The following is a 17,011-nucleotide window of genomic DNA, read 5'->3' as shown; positions in this document are numbered from 1 at the left end:
GGCCGCGTCAGGTATGTCCCCTTTTGAGTGTGCTCTTGGTTATAATCCACCTCTGTTCCCATCACAGGAACCCGACGCAGCGGTTCCATCCGCCCTGGCTTTCGTCCAGCGCTGCCGTCGCACCTGGGAGAGAGTCAGGAGGATTTTGGTCCAAGCCTCTGACAGAACCAAGGCTGCAGCTGATCGTCGCCGGTCCTCTCCTCCTACCTATGTGTGTGGTCAACGGGTTTGGCTCTCTACCAAGGATCTGCCTCTCCGGGCGCCTTCTCGTAAGCTGGCACCCAGATTCATTGGGCCTTTCTGCATCACCAAGGTGGTTAGTCCGGTGGCGATCAGGCTCAAGCTCCCTCCTACTCTTGGTCGGGTTCACCCAGTGTTTCATGTTTCCAGGGTCAAGCCTGTGTTCTCTTCCCCCCTTAATCCTGCTTGCAATCGCCCCACCCCCCCACCCCCTCGTCTTGTGGATGGATCTCCTACCTATACGGTTAAGAGATTACTCGATGAGCGGCGCCGCGGCAGGGGGTTTCAGTATCTTGTGGACTGGGAGGGGTATGGTCCAGAGGAGAGGTGTTGGGTGCCGTCCCGGGACATTCTGGACCGTTCGTTGATTGAGGACTTCCGGCGGCATCGAGGTAGGCCCCTTCCTAGAGCGCCAGGTGACGCTCCTGGGAGGGGGGGTACTGTCGGGTCTCTGGGCTAATCACCTGTCTTTTTGGTGTGGGTGTGTGTGTTGGGATGGTGACAGCTCACCACGTCTGCCTGTTTGTGTTTTCCCCGCCTCCCTTGTTCCCCGTTGTTAACCATAATTGCTCGCCACCTGTTCTCTATGTCCTTCTAATTTTTTCCCCTTTATTATTCCCTGTGTTTCTCTGTCTATTGTCAGACTGTTGTTATTCGTTCCAATAGCTCCGATCATCTAGCAGTTCTTTGTACTCACCCTGTCGTGTCTTGTCCTCAGGCTCCAGTGTGTTTGGCTTATTTCTCTGCTCTAGTTCTTACAAGGCCAGAACTCCTAGTAGCTTCAGCTGTTCATCCTGTCACTACGAGTGAATCCTGTGAAACGTGACTCATCTGCTGTTCATCCTGTCACTACGAGTGAATCCTGTTAAACGTGACTCATCTGCTGTTCATCCTGTCACTGCGAGTGAAACCTGTGGAGCGTGACTCTTTCTTCTCTGTCTCCGCTTTGTGAATAAAGCCTTGAGTTTACCCGCACCTGAATCCAGCCTGCTTTCCCCTGACACCACCATCTGCACTATTAGTGGGTACTGTGGAGGGTTTCCACTTTGCTGCCTAAGACTTGGCATATTTACAACTCCAGAAAATCCCTATGATGGATCCTGTGAACCTTCGTAACTGCAGCCAAGGCTGATCTGCAAGGATGGGAATGCAAATCTCACTCGAGTTGGGTCTATTTTTAACATTATCTATCAGACTTCACACTCTTGCACACATACACACACGCTTGTGGTCTACTCTCTAGAGCGTTGGTCTTTTTCTTGTATTTTCTGTCTCATGAAATATTAGATGAAGTCTGGAATGGTGAGGAAAGTGATTGGTTCTCTGCAGTACTTGGCACAGTGCAACTCTACAGGGATTCAATACTCATCCTAAAGCTTCTGCCAAACTGATAAAAGGGACAAGTGATTTAAAAGTTCTCTTTCATATTAATCTGAATTTTCCTAACCAGCCACGATCACGACTTATCTGTTTAATCTGTTGTTTTTTTCTATTTCTACGGCATGCCACCGAGTAAACCTCATCCAGACTAAATCTCACTGGACCAAAATACTACTCCTCATACATATTAAACATCAAATATGAATGAGGAAAGGCTGTGGAAGTTTAGAATCTGATTTCATAGTGGCTATTAAATAACAAAAGAAATACCACAAAAAGCATAAAAATACTAGCTTTGTATTCTTAGTTTAGATTAGATTAGATTCACACCTGAGTGCTCACAAAATTAGTAGCGCCTGTAGTAATTGGCTGCGTTTTATGATCGATTAGGTGTCATGTCTGGTTTCTGAGTTCGGTATACAAGCATAAACTGTTCATCGTCTTGTTGCATCATACCTGGTTAATTTTTTTCAAGAGTGTTACATGTTAAAATTATACATTGTTAGTAAATTGTTATTCTCAGGATGAAGTATTGTGAAAGAAAGAGGCAATGCAGAAAAGGATATTTAATCGATGCCCTGAACACCAGATACCTGTGCTAACTAGCGTTGTATTCATCATACTCCGTCCTCCTTGTTGTGACATGTCATTCTTGTCCTGAATATACATCTTCCCTGTTCCCTTTTTCGCTCCCTCCGTGGGACTGTGTCTGCTCCCAAAGCTCTCTCTGGCCTATTTACGCCTGTCCTCTGTTCCATTTTACTCTCCCTTCCTCCCAGTGCATATTTTTGCTCCGAAACACCTACGTCCTTGTCCTTGCCCAGTCAACATCTCGAAAACACACATGAAGGTCCGCACACATAACAGAAATACATCATCGATTGTCGTTGGTTACATGTATGTGACAGTTCTGGAGATGCAACATGCATGAACCGGATGGATGTTTAGGGGGTTTCAGGGTGCATATGGATTTAGACATGTAACATTCCAAGACATCATCACTACGAGCGAACAGGAAGTTTTCCGCCCACAAACAAAAACGTTAATTCTTAACAAACATTCAACAAACATTTAAACAACATTCTACTAGTTCCAAGTAATAATTTTAGTTTTTATATTAGCAATTACAAATGCCAGATGCTAGTCACTAAGGACTGGTATTCAACCAAGAAGTGGTCCTCTCCGTAAGCATGAATTTCAAGCAATTTCTTCTCATAAATTAAAGCAGACCTATGAAACAAGAGCTGGCTCATTGCCTGCGAGAGTGATAATGAACAAGCCACTGATGTACTCACTGGAGAGGGCCTTCTCGTAAGTCTTCCCCATGGCAACAAAATTCCTTAAGCAGGGGTTGAACTGCTCCATGATGGACTGAAACAGAAATAGCATAGCTTTAGTCAGCACACAACAGCAGCAGTCACTATTTAGCGGGCACTCTCACCACTACCAAGGACACCAATGGGACAAACAGATAATTAAACAGGTGGCCTTCTGTTTCTGTAAGTCAAATAAAGTGATTATCTTTTGGGGATAGGTGTGTATATGAATATGCAGTGCATTTGCAGATACCAAGAAAAGATGGATAGAGAGAGAGAGAGAGAGAAAGAGCAAGCTCTCATACTCCCACCTTTCAGAACATTCTAATTAGTGTGACTTGGAGGGCATCATGCCAGTTGGGATTTGCAGTTTCTTTCTTGCTGGTGGGCACAGGATTGTGGGAGTATGTGGAGATCTATCCACAGCCTGACTCACCTAATCCAACATTAAGAGTTGCCCTTTAAAATCTATTCATTTTTGCTGAAGCTCCTCATTGAGGAGACCTCTTCCTCTTCTCAAAAGAGCTTTGCTGGTCCATTCAGAGTAAAATCACTTGCTATATCTCGACTTGACAAATTTGTTCTCAGAATATTTTCCCTAGAGTCACCGTTGTTCATGTTTCTAGAGGCATCATCACAGCTTTGAAAATAACAGGGCAGCAAATAAGGGACAGAGGAAGGGTTCAAAAAGACAGAATATAAGAAAGTTGAAGAACAGAGGATGTACAAAAAAAAACAATAAAGCAATGAACAATACAGATTCTGTGGCAGATGTAGAGAGAGAATGAAGCTATATGAATGAAAGTCTCTCTACTCGGTTTAACAGAATTGGAGTGAAGTTGTTTAAGAACGCAATTAAGGTCGATGGTAAACTGAGTGCTTGGGTATATCCCAAATCCCCCCAGCCTGTGCTCCAGTTACAATCAAAGAAGGCTTCCAATGAAAATTAGGACAAAGACAGACTTCTTCAGTCTGTAGGCCAATGTGTATCTGCAATGCAAACTGAGATTAAGAGGTTTTAAGAAATGTATTGTGCCAAAAAACTTTGGAGAACATGCAATTAATAAATGTCTTAAAATCCGAATTATTTTTATTTGCCAATATGAAATTAGAATATATATTATATGATTTGTACACTATTCATACAAGTTTGTTCTCTGTGATTTTTATATATATTTTTTGGTTAAAAACAACAATCTTTTTAAATATTTTCTAAGCGTCACATAATCCTTCAGCAATCATTCTAATATGTTGATTTGGTCCTCAATAAACATTTCTTATTATTATCTTATTCTTATTATTATCTTCCTTATTACCAATATTGAAAACAGTTGTGCTGCTTAACATTTTTGTGGAAACTGAGAAAGATGACTTCCAAAGAACAGCATGTATTTAGATTTTTTGTAACAATCTCTCCAAACATTTGAAGAATACTGTATATTTATAATTATTATATATATTATGAATATACAAATGTAAGCTAAATACAGTATTGATAAGTTGAATAATGAGAGCAGAAGCAGACAGGACAAGATAATCAGCCCCAAATAAATCATTCATAAACATCCGTGTCTTTCTCTTACTGTCACGTCTTATCTAACAACATCTCAGCTCACAATTATGTCTTATGTAATTCATCATCTGCTGCATACAATCATACAGCGGTATGTCCAGTACTAATCTTCGTTATAAAATCCTTATAAAGGAAAAAGAAAATGCAGACCAACAAATAAGCACCAGCAGAAGAGATGAGAAGGAAATAAAGGCATTGGAGAAATTCATGGTTGGGTGCAAACACAGCTGGCATGTTTTCATCAAGGAAGGAATTACATAAACATAGTGTGATAGATCTCACTGCACCACATTCCTGTGAGATGAAAGCACATGATCGCATTCATGAGGTTAAATATACAACAGGTATTCATGGATCGACCAGGGTGCATTTTGCATGTCAGGTTTTGGTTAAACATAATGCTAAAGTGTATAAATTCTGTATATTTTACCATCCACTAATGGTATCAGTATAATATCATAATGTCCCGCTTAAGTGCTGTGGTTGAACATGACCAGAATGAAATGCACTGCAAACATTAAAATCTCATCCATTCTACAGTACATGGGAAAGACTTAAAATCACTAAGCCAATAAATTTGACCAAACTATTTTCCTCTCCCCCAACAGTTTCCAGAGAGCTCTGTCCTAGAGAAATCAGCATTATAAATGAACCAGTGCCAAGCTGATGTCCACCCAACATCTAATCATTAAAAGCATTAAAAACACTCCTGGGAAAACTCACTTTCCTTGATTAGTCCCTAAGCAATCAATCTATGTTCAACAAGCATGAGCGAGAGCAACCAAACCCCAGATTAGGTGTCATTTTCTTCTCAGTGCAGCTCCGCCAGACACTAAACACAGATTACCGTGTCATTTTTCAGCATTTCATTACAGACATGTTCATTAGGACATAATTAATAGTCTTGGCTAATGGGCAACATTTCATATTGATGCATATTCTATCATAGCGACCTCATTCAAAAACAGCTGGGGGAATGTCATGCTCCCCCTGAAATGAAGGTGTGCTCACATATTACAGTATCAAGTAGAGCACTAAATATGAATGGTCACCGTATAATATTCCCTTTTTTATAAAAGCAGAGAAGCAAATTAAGCACCATTTCAGCAGTCTTTTAACATATATCCAACTATATCAGCAGAAATGTGCAGCCATTTATTGAACTTTACCCTAATATCTTTATAAATTGAGTTTAATAAAAAAATTAAAATAAAAAAAGGAAGCCTTTGAAAATATAAATGAGTCCTTAACAGATTTTCTGTATTCACATGCACACAGTTTGGCTTCGTCATGGTAATACATTGAGAAATGGGAGAACGGTTAGTATTTGTTGAACTAACAGGGTTATAATCATGCCTCATTTACCACAAACACACTCTTATACATCAACACCTACAAACTTGGTGCTATATAAACCTGCTACAACACAAACCTGTGATGTGAAACTAATGTAGCTGCAGTCTCAGACAGCTTGGAAAGGATTGATGAATGTAATCAACTCTTGCGCTCTGTTATGTGTGTGTGTGTGTGTGTGTGTGTGTGTGTGTGTGTGTCAGTCCAATAACAATCTATGCCTCAATGTCAGGTACAGTAGTTAAGCAAAAGTGCCGTTTTCATCTTTATGTCTTCAATATGCATAGTAAAACATGGTTAAAGCAGCCGTGTGGCCACTGATGTATGTTGCAATCTGATGAAGACTTCCTGTTGTTCAGCATTATGTAATTCTCTTTAGTCCTACAGCTTAAGGACAATTGAGTATGGAAATGGATAATGATGCATTAATCAGTGTGTCTGAATAGGTTTTTGAACCCAAATGCAAGGGCTGATTTTCAACAGCTAACCTTCTATTTAAAGCACTGCATTGCACTGTCAATTAATTTGATTGTTCGATGCTGGAAATTACCTGAAATTTATACACCTATTATGATATACAGTGGGCCTCTGGAAACTTTTGGACACTCAACGTCACGCTGTATGAATGTCACTGTAACATTTTTACAACCACATTATGATTCCAAAAGAGCAAATATGCAACTTTTTACCATTATTCTGCAAGTTTATAGAGAACAACAAACTAAACGTGGGCAGGAAGTTTCACTTGTTAAATAACTACAATCTCAAGGTGACCCTGACATTAAATACTGTATGTATTTTTTCAGCTAGACATGTTTTCGCTTGTTCAGAAAGACCCCTTGCACCCTGAAACAGTGTAATTTACATATTGTAAAATCATCTAGTAAACAACACATTTCAGCTTTTTCTCACACACACACAGACATGCTCTTTCTAAGAGACATAAAAGCAATATGCTATACATATTCCTCCTACGTCTCAAGAACAGAAACTTCATGTTTTGTAACCACATAAATTCTTGTTTATCATGCAAAACGATTCATTTTATATATCCATACGGTATACACACATAAGCATATTGTTCTTTCCAAAGATATTTAGTATGAAATAAAAATTCACCCTATGTATTTTCAAAATGCATGTTAATGATTTTATTGTGAACAGATCATCCATGCATATTTTCCTTGTAATTATTCATCATAATATCATGGCTTGATCTTCTGGTGTAAAGACTGGTGACATATACCCGACCTCTCCAATAATTTCACCTTCTTAAACCCCAACTCTTTCTTAAAATTGAAAATTTTGCTAACTTGTATTCACCTGATAGCCTCCATCCATTCAACAATCGATTGTTGAAAGTCCCACCTAACATTTTCACTAAAGTCACTTTTTCAATAATTTCACTCAGATGTATGTCACATACTGACAAAAAGATCTGTCTTTGGTTCTATTTTGGTATTTAACCACTTCCTTCATAAAAACTCCAAGCTTCAAGAAAACACTTATTCAAAATCAGTTTTATCATTTTATTATTACACTACGACACTAACAACAAGAGTATTAGGGCCCTATTTTAATGATCTAAACGCATAGTGTAAAGAGCACGGCGCAGGTGCACTCAGGGCGTGTCCAAATCCACTTGTGCTATTTTAATGACGGAAAAACAGTTGCCGCGCCCGGGCGCATGGTCTGAACGGGTTGTCCCTATTCTCTTAATGAGTAATGGGTGTTTTTTGGGTGTAACGTGCAATAAACCAATCAGAGTCTCATCTTCCATTCCCCTTAAGAGCCAGTTGCGTTCTCGTACCATGACGGATTTGCTATTCACCAGGCAGAATTTGGCAAGCGCAAAGACAGAACGCGTCTGCTCTAAGATGAAACGGAGCTGCTCTTGTGCAAGCAAATAGATATAGCCTAATTCTGATACATGCGATGACTATCCATTATGACATGTAGGCATATATACAGTACAGACCAAAAGTTTGGACACACCTTCTCATTCAAAGAGTTTTCTTTATTTTCATGACTATGAAAATTGTAGAGTCACACTGAAGGCATCAAGAGCTATTTGACCAAGAAGGAGAGTGATGGGGTGCTGTGCCAGATGACCTGGCCTCCACAGTCACCGGACCTGAACCCAATCGAGATGGTTTAGGGGTGAGCTGGACCGCATACTGAAGGCAAAAGGGCCAACAAGTGCTAAGCATCTCTCGGGGAACTCCTTCAAGACTGTTGGAAGACCATTTCAGGTGACTACCTCTTGAAGCTCATCAAGAGAATGCCAAGAGTGTGCAAAGCAGTAATCAAAGCAAAAGGTGGCTACTTTGAAGAACCTAGAATATGACATATTTTCAGTTGTTTCACACTTTTTTGTTATTCCATATATAATTTCACATGTGTTTATTCATAGTTTTGATGCCTTCAGTGTGAATCTACAATTTTCATAGTCATGAAAATAAAGAAAACTCTTTGAATGAGAAAGTGTGTCCAAACTTTTGGTCTGTACTGTATATATATGTTTATGTTTAGCCTACAAAAAAATCTTATGCACTGCAATCCTTTAATTTGTATTATTTGGCATGTTTGTGTGCTGCTGTGCGTCCCTGTGTTTAATAAGCAGCATGTACGCTCTTTAAATAACAAATAAAAAACATTGTGCCATACTTTAGAGCAGGTTTGAGCTGGTTTATGGCGCAGTCTATTTTCAGCTCCTCAAAATAAGCAATGCGCCTGAACAGACCTGTTTTTTAGACCAGCACGCCGATGGGCGCAAAAATGAGCGCAAATGCATTTGCTAATTAAACGATGTGTCGCTGGACAGGAAAATGCAAACGGCGCCGGACTGAAACTGGAAAACACACTTGTGCTGCGCCTTGCATCGCATTGCGCCGGGTGTATTATAGGGCCCTTAGACTCTGATCTGGGCTTTCTGCAGAGGCTCCCTCCATCTTCCCTAATGGACAAAGATCTTTGCATGTCCACTGCAGATGCTGCAATTCATTTAGTTACAGCTGTCTCACTCCTACAAGCCGCCCTGGCGCTCATCTTACCAATTTCCATTTCAGATGAGCCTGTCTGTGTATGTGCGTGCGTGGGTGTATGTGTGCCTGTGCGAGTTCACCGTGAACATCAGCACTGTGTGCATCACACTTCAGAGTGAGCTTGGAGAGGTGAGATGGAGAGAGAGCAACTTCCTTGCCCATATATGGTTGTGTCGGAATTCCCCCCGCATTACTCTCTGCTACACTGCATTCCTATTCCCCGCACGTTTGGATCGTTCCATCTGATTGCTGTAGGAGGGGGATTTTTGTGCAGCTAGAGCTTGTTACTTTTGACTAAAGGAACATTGTGTCCCCCTCCGTCCCAACACCTTAATCCATTCACAGAAACACAGATGAGAAATGAGTGAATCACGATTTCAATTTCAGTGAAAGGAGACAAAGATGTATACGGCTGAGATGCTTGTGCTGCTGTATGTGTCTGTGTATAATGAATGTACTTTAAATAATGGGCCTATGTGTGTGTGGGTGGGTGAGTGTGTATTCCTGCACAGTTTCATCTCTCTGCTGGTGTACCCTCCCATGAGTTCTCGAATGAAATGTCACAGCAAAGATTCCAGCATTTCCCAGTTATCTCCTCCTGTCTCAAACACACAAATGTGTCAAACCATTCACCTTCCTCTCACCTTCAATCAGTGTCTCTCATTCTAATGTATTCCTCCTGTTGCCCTGTCTAACTGTGAAAGACACCAAAATTAAAAGTAAATAAGAAAATATATTTTGGCATGCCTTTTTTAGGTCCATTATCATTTTTATCCATTGTGGAGTTTTAAATTCTCCTCACTATATTGCAAAGAAAAAAAAAAAAACTCTTATACAAATTACTGTAATATTCTTTAATAATAATACTGACATATAATAATTAAAACCATCCTGTTTATAATAATTTAAATAAGCATGAATTAATTTCAGTTCAACAAATACTACCATGACTTGCAGTTGTATTGTATATACAAATTTGATAGATTTACTTTTTTATCATTTAATGATATAGAATCATTATTTATTCATTATTATTATGGTATACTATTTTATAATATTTAGAATTTTTCAGGGATTTTTTTACACACTTTTTTCTTTTTCTTTTTTTTTTTGGAAGCTATATAAATACAGTTTGATCTATATAAATTATATGCAAAATATAATTTCATTTTTTTTTTGATTTGTGCCTGAAATAAGAGATTAATATTTCCAGACATTTCTTGACAATTTACATGAGATTCACTCCGCTAGACTGCTACCACATCATTTGCAAGGTGAATTTGCAATTCGTGGGATGATCAAAACAAATATATAAACTCATCGCTGCAACCTTACACGTTTGTTCATCAGGGATATTGTAATAGGTTTCTCTCATTCCTTGCCAATTCCATCCTCCGTTCTTACACTGGTACCCACTCAAACCACTCTGCCTGGCAGGCATGACAGTTGTAGGCCCTATGTTTGCCCTGCCAGTGTCTATTCATAACAGGCATGACATAAACAGACCGCTCTTCAATCACATTATATCCATCATGGCTGCCAAAGGACCACATTAGCTTACATTAGACTGAAATGAGGTGGGATGGACCCAAAATACTGTCACATAAGCAGATCACCTCTGGGTTTGAGACAAAGATATAACAGCCCTGTAAATAAATGTCAAAAGATATGCACTAAAGACATATTTAAGGACCAAAATATTAAGATATCTAAGTAGTCTTTTAGCCTCACATATTTTCTATCAATAAACCTGGAGTGGATTTCTACATCAAGCTGCTGTGAGAGGTACAAAATGTTATTTAAGCCATTGTTTTAATGAATTCCTTTATAATCACTCAAACTTTAGAGGCCATTAAAGTCTAAATGATTATAAAAGAATTCATTAAAGCACACAGATGTCTCTGTTTAGTGCTTTAGATACGTATTTGTGTGATTTTTATGTGAAAGTACAAAAACATTTTGTGCCTGTGAGGACACAATAATCTGGTGTGCTGCTGGCAAAATAAAATCTTTCCCTCCTCTTTTTCTCATTCACTCTTTCATCATCACTGACATTCAAACAGCTGGCCTGCTTCTCACCTACAAATCACACAGACAACAGTGCAGTCTCTCTCTCCATCTGGGTGCACACATAAAACTCTTTAATCTAGTTACTACCAACCCTTAGCTTTAACCACAACACCACACTAACAAAAATACAATCTCATGTTACCTAAAAGCACTAACTAAAAGCCTTTTGACACCAAACATGAATATTATATTAGTGTCTATACCAACTCAAGATAATGTTCTGTTCATTATAAGCATGCACAACAGTTTTTTCGTCTGCTGCTTTAAATGCTCAAGCAGTGCAGGATGGCTTTTGATTGGCTCTCAATGATTTCGACATTCATCAGCTGGAAAAACTCGGTCTAAACATTATCGTTATTGTCATTCTAGTTATTGTCCTTGCAGAGTGAGCACAGCATGACTCATGTCTTAGTTCATAAATTATGTTATTATGATAAAATAAGAAGTACAAAAATGAATTTACAAATGCTGAATTTAAATAAACATTTATTTTGAGTTAGATAATAGATTGAAGGACAAGATCTGTTAATTGGCCAGTCAGAAATTGTTCAGGCTGATCCAGATAAATTTACCTAAACATTAGCCAATTTATACAGTAGTCATCATTACTGGTTATAACCAGCCAGCCACATGAATTCACAGCCAATACTGTGAAAGTGTATTTTCATCGTAAAAAAGCAACAACAGAGGTCACTGTGGTTTTCAGCAAGAGTCCAGAAAGCGGGACATAAATTAATAAATAAAACATGGCATAATAAAGGAAGGTGGCACACTCATAATGCGGCCATCTGTAAGTACCAGGTTTCTGCATAAAGTCGTAAGCTTGGCCTTTATGGAGCTGTTCTGATCTAGTAGTCTCAACTAAGAATTCCATTCCCTTTAGAGGTACACAGACAGTCAAAAACACAGACGCAAACACACAGTCCAACAGCTTTCGCCCAACATGCTGTTAAGCTACCATCTGTCTTCTATCTGACAGCTTACAGCACAAAAACAAACAAAAAATTATTTAGGATGTATTTTTAATGACATCTATATTCTTTTAACACTCTCCAGATGACTTGGACTACGATAAGAGAAAAAGTTGAAACTAGGACTTGTTATATAATGCCAAAACCAGGGCGCAAGGGGACACATACTGTGCTTTTCTAATTGCTATGAATATGAAATGGGAAATCAAAACATACTTCATTAAAAAGAAAAGCAATGACCTCATCCAAAACTCATAGCAAGTCTACAAAGAAATCCCTGTTCCACCCTTAAAATTCACTTAATTTTATTGAGAACACACACCTGAACAAAAAACAAACACGCACAGAGATAATGTTGATTTTAGAACAAGGTAAAGATCCATCAAACAAAGGACCTGCTCTGGGTGGCAACCAAATTTCGTTGTCATTAAATGTGACTTAAAGGTGATTGTTGACAGTAAAATTGTAGCAAATGAAATATTGTTTTTGCTGAACTTTCCCCTCGTCATCATCTGTTTGGAGGGGAAAAGGGAGAAAAATATTCCTCTTTTAAGAAAATATTCATTAGCATAATTTAGCCTGATATCTACATCAACAGAAGTGAGGCCCAGTAAGAGGCCCGTTCATGCTTGGACATGTGGTCAAGATGTGGGCAGTGCAATGTGGTACGAAGAAAAATGCCTCCAACAGATGACAATATCTTTGAGGTTTGACTGTCCTACTCACCGTGGGAACACACAAAGCTGAACTCACAACCCCTACGCTTCGGCAGAGGCACATTCTCACAACCAGACCGTTCGGTCTGCTAGACACTACCCACACACACACGGAGACAGAGGCACATGCATGTACTGACACACATACTCCATTGGCCCGTGAGACACTGCCCACACACACTGGCAGATGCAGGCTGAGTCACTCTAAGTGCAGACGGGTGGATTTGAGCTCCCAAGGTCCTGTGGGATTACTAAGCAGCTGCCAGGCGTACACACAAAACATACATATAGACACACTCCCAAAATCACACATAAAGCTGGACAAAGACTTGCAGACAGATTGAGTTCCACTCTCGCAGAATTCCATTGAAAGAATGGCAGATTTCCACAAAATTGACATGCCTTTCATTCAAGCTCTACACATGCTTTGCACCTTTCATGTTTGTTTATTCAACAGTTCTGCTACACTTAATAGTAGGGGTGTAACAGTACGTGTATTTGTACCGGACCGTTTCGGTACAGGGCTTTCGGTACGGTGCACGTGTGTACCGAATGACCGAATGCAATATTTTGTTTGCGGAACATTGTTTCCAAACGAACATATTAAGTGGCGGAAGTCTCCGCGTTCAGCGCAAATCCTGCCCTGCAGCTGATTCTAAGGCCGGCGACACACTGGCTGCATGGCGTGAGCGTGGCGTTTCTGCTGCGTGTCAGTTGCGTGGCGACTGCTTCTCGTTTTCTGTGTCTTTACACACCAGAATCGTTTTTTTTACCAAAACCAACAATTTGGGTAATTAAACTTGGCTGATTGAGTCATTTAACTGTGTATGCTGTTCAAGTAGCATATATTAAACCACTTGCAGGTAATTTCAAGCTACTTCTCTGTATTTTACTGACACAATTTGTTTTGTTTTACACAGTACCAATTATTGTTGATCTGTTGTAGCTCATCCATTTTGTATGCACGAAGCAAACAACAACATGGTCAAAATTAACAACATGGTTAAAATTATATGTATATATATGTATATTATTCTTATTATTATTATTATTATTATTGGCTGCCAACATTTCAGTCACAAAAACACTAAAATACTATAGAGCAGGGATTTCAAACCCAGTTCCTGGAGGACCACAGCCCTGTAGAGTTTAATTAAAACACCTGAACCAGATAATCAAGGTTTTTAGGATTACTTAAAAACTGGTGTGTTGAAGCAGGTTGTTGTGTTGGAGCTAAACTCTGCAGGACTGTGGGTGTCCAGGAGCTGGGTTTGACACCCCTGCTGTTGAGTTTAACCAGACTTTCAACCTTTGATGTCAACAACTAAAGATACAGAGACTATTTCCTCTGCTCTTTTAAAAGCTGATAAACCCATTTATTTTGCCATCTCAACAACGGATGATAACCTTACATTGTATCTTATGATTGGTATTTTGTCCTGCTTTCTGTGAAAGAACAGACCAGCATTTCTGAGTCACGACCCTCCAGTTGAGAACCGCTGATGTGAAAGATGATGCCTGATGCTGTCAAATGGCCCACTACTTCATTCTTCTATCTGTGAGTGCAGTTTATCACTCCACTGCATCCGCTGTCTCTTTATTTCTTTTAATAGAGAACCCCACTGTGGCCTCACAATACCCATAATTATACAAATCACAGAGCCTAAAGAAGCCAAGAGACCCAATGAGTAATGAATATCCTCCCACTTAAGAGTCTGAAAGGACAAAACAACCTCAATGCTCAAAGCTAGAGGTGACATTGGTCATGACTTGAGTTCCAACGCTACAGGACATTGAAATGATGATCCCTAACAGAGGTATAAATTATTTTTTCTTTGAGCTGGCTACCACTGATTACTTTATAAAGTGTCTTAATATAGGTTTTTAATATAGGTAGTCAATTCTATGGCTTCATCCTATTTACAATCATCCTATCTATGAGAGAACATTGGAGATACATAAGACTGATGTCTTTAGTTAATCCTAAAACAATCAATCAAGTACAATCCAGCAGGACAATGTCACTATTTTTTTTAATCAAAGGTCATAATAATGGAAATGGTTTCACTGTAAATACTCTAAAACTTCTGCCTTAGACAAGGAGATAATACTAATGCATGCAAAATAATCCTGAAGGAGGCTTTTCTTTTGTTCGGTTACACAACTTTTCTAAGCTCATGAAAAATGTATCTCCACATTCAAAGAAAGAATTACAGTACAAGGCAACTAACTTCCTCCTTTAGATATTATCATGACCTCATTTTGACTTCAACCTCACATGAGCATTTCCAAGTTAGAGCAACATTCCTGTTTACATACTGTATGTACTCCTTATAAATGTGGTTTCCATTTCCTTATTAACACACGGCCAAAAATGTTTGACTATGTCATGTTTTTTTTCTAAAGCCTGCAATTATATACCATACTACACATATATATATATATATATATATATATATATATATATATATATATATATATATATATATACACACACACACACATGTTGGGCTTAATGGTTAGCAGTCATCTCTGTCATGGAAAGTCATAGTTTAAAGTTCATTGTTTAACTTGACTCCAAAACAGCACTAAGAAGCATTTTAAAATATATATTATCACATAGTTATAATAAATAACATGCAGGGTGATATGCATAGATCATCTACAGGTGCATCTCAACAAATTAGAATGTCATGGAAAAGTTAATTTATTTCAGTAATTCAACTCAAATTGTGAAACTTGTGTATTAAATAAATTCAATGCACACAGACTGAAGTAGTTTAAGTCTTTGGTTTTTTAATTGTGATGATTTTGGCTCACATTTAACAAAAACCCACCAAATCACTCTCAACTAATTAAAATAGCAAAAGGAGCCCCTACAAAGTATTGAGTACATGTACAGTAAATTAACATACTTTCCAGAAGGCTAACAATTCACTAAAAATGTTTTGTTTTTATTGGTCTTATCTTCATAAGACTTGGTAGGGGCTCCTTTTGCTTTAATTACTGCCTCGATTCGACGTGGCATGGAGGTGATCAGTTTGTGGCACTGCTGAGGTGGTATGGAAGCCCAGGTTTCTTTGACAGTGGCCTTTGACAGGAACCCTCTGTTTCCTGCAGTTTTTCTCTGACCCCAAAGAAATCATAAAAGCTCTGAAAAATGCCACCCCTGTCCAAGAAATAATCATATTCCTTCAGGATTTTAGCTCCATGGGTTGGAATTAACAGCCTAAACATTAAAGTCCCTTAACAGATGTCTGCAGGATTGAACTAACACGCTTCACTGGGTCAGTCTCAGCAGCCAACAAGGTTTAGTTTGGTGAGTCAGGTGGTTTCAAAGAGGTACGCTACAATAGACGTAAGCTTATGAGGGAAATGCTGGCAGAGAAAAGAAGTAAATGGACGTTCGTATGTGTGTGCTGTGGGGATCCATGGAAGTGCATTAGTCACTCTTTCCTGATGGGACCCAGATATGCTCCATCTGTTTTACACAATCAGTTTCATACCACATTACCAACTGAGAACTCATTTAGAGCAAAACAAATCCATGGCTACAGACACACTCACACTAACACCTTCAAAGCCAGGGCGAAGTTATCAATTAAGCTTTTAACAAATCCCAGAATTGAAGGAACTACAAAACTAAAGTACAAGAGGAAATGTACTGAAGCAAACTCTTGAAATGTTTTTATTCTCTACGCGTACAAGTGATGAAATCAGACTAGACACTCGAAACTCACGTGTCCCAGTGAGTTACAGGACAGATTCCAGTATTTGGCTAAACTGGTTCTACACTGAAACCAGCTATTTCTGCTTTAAATTACAGGAGCCTCTAGTTTGCATTATTTAAAGGGATAGTTCACTGCAAAATCTAAAATCTGTCTTAATAAGTCTAAGTCTCCATTCACTTTGCCTATATTGTACTTAAAAAATGCAATATAAGTAATTGGTGACCGAGGCTGTCAGTCATATACTGCCTACGATTTCAGCTTGTGTCCTAGAAAAGAAACTGACACGTTTGGAACAGCATGAGGGTGAGTAAATGATGACAGAATGTTCATTTCTGAGTGAACTGTCCCTTTAAGCAAGTTATTCATCAGTAAGCAACTTTTAAAAAGAAAACCTTTGCATTAAAATTTTGTATTAGGTTTACTCCATGAATGAATACATCTTGCACAGAAAACATAGAATATAATTAATGCAGGAAAAAAATATCAACATAAAACTGTATAAAGCAATAATAGTGAAACTCACCTTATAGACATTCTCCGTTATACGGTGCACCTCATCGGTCCGGGACATTTTGGAAGCTTGACTCAGAACCATAGACGACTATTTGAATTTCTAC

The 17,011-nt window shown here is 38.9% G+C and overlaps 1 protein-coding gene across 7 annotated transcripts in view; it reads right to left on the bottom strand.

Annotated features, from left to right (window-relative positions):
• baiap2b (BAR/IMD domain containing adaptor protein 2b) overlaps positions 1-17,011 on the bottom strand; it is a 56,469-nt gene extending 39,458 nt beyond the window's left edge. For 6 of the 7 annotated variants that reach the window (XM_059532701.1, XM_059532700.1, XM_059532698.1 and 3 more), the window contains exons 1-2: positions 16,918-17,011; positions 2,916-2,991 (exon numbers count right to left, since the gene is read on the bottom strand). In XM_059532701.1, coding sequence (XP_059388684.1) covers positions 2,916-2,991; positions 16,918-16,989 — 148 coding nt within the window. In that variant the 5' untranslated portion in view covers positions 16,990-17,011. Of the gene's footprint in view, positions 1-2,903; positions 2,992-16,917 lie in introns of all 7 variants that reach the window. The other variant, XM_059532703.1, reaches the window with a different exon arrangement.

This window comes from Carassius carassius, chromosome 40 (genome assembly GCF_963082965.1).
Source record: "Carassius carassius chromosome 40, fCarCar2.1, whole genome shotgun sequence".
NCBI lineage: Eukaryota > Metazoa > Chordata > Actinopteri > Cypriniformes > Cyprinidae > Carassius > Carassius carassius.
Note: the sequence above shows the minus strand (reverse complement) of the source record. Positions and strands in the feature narration are given on the sequence as shown.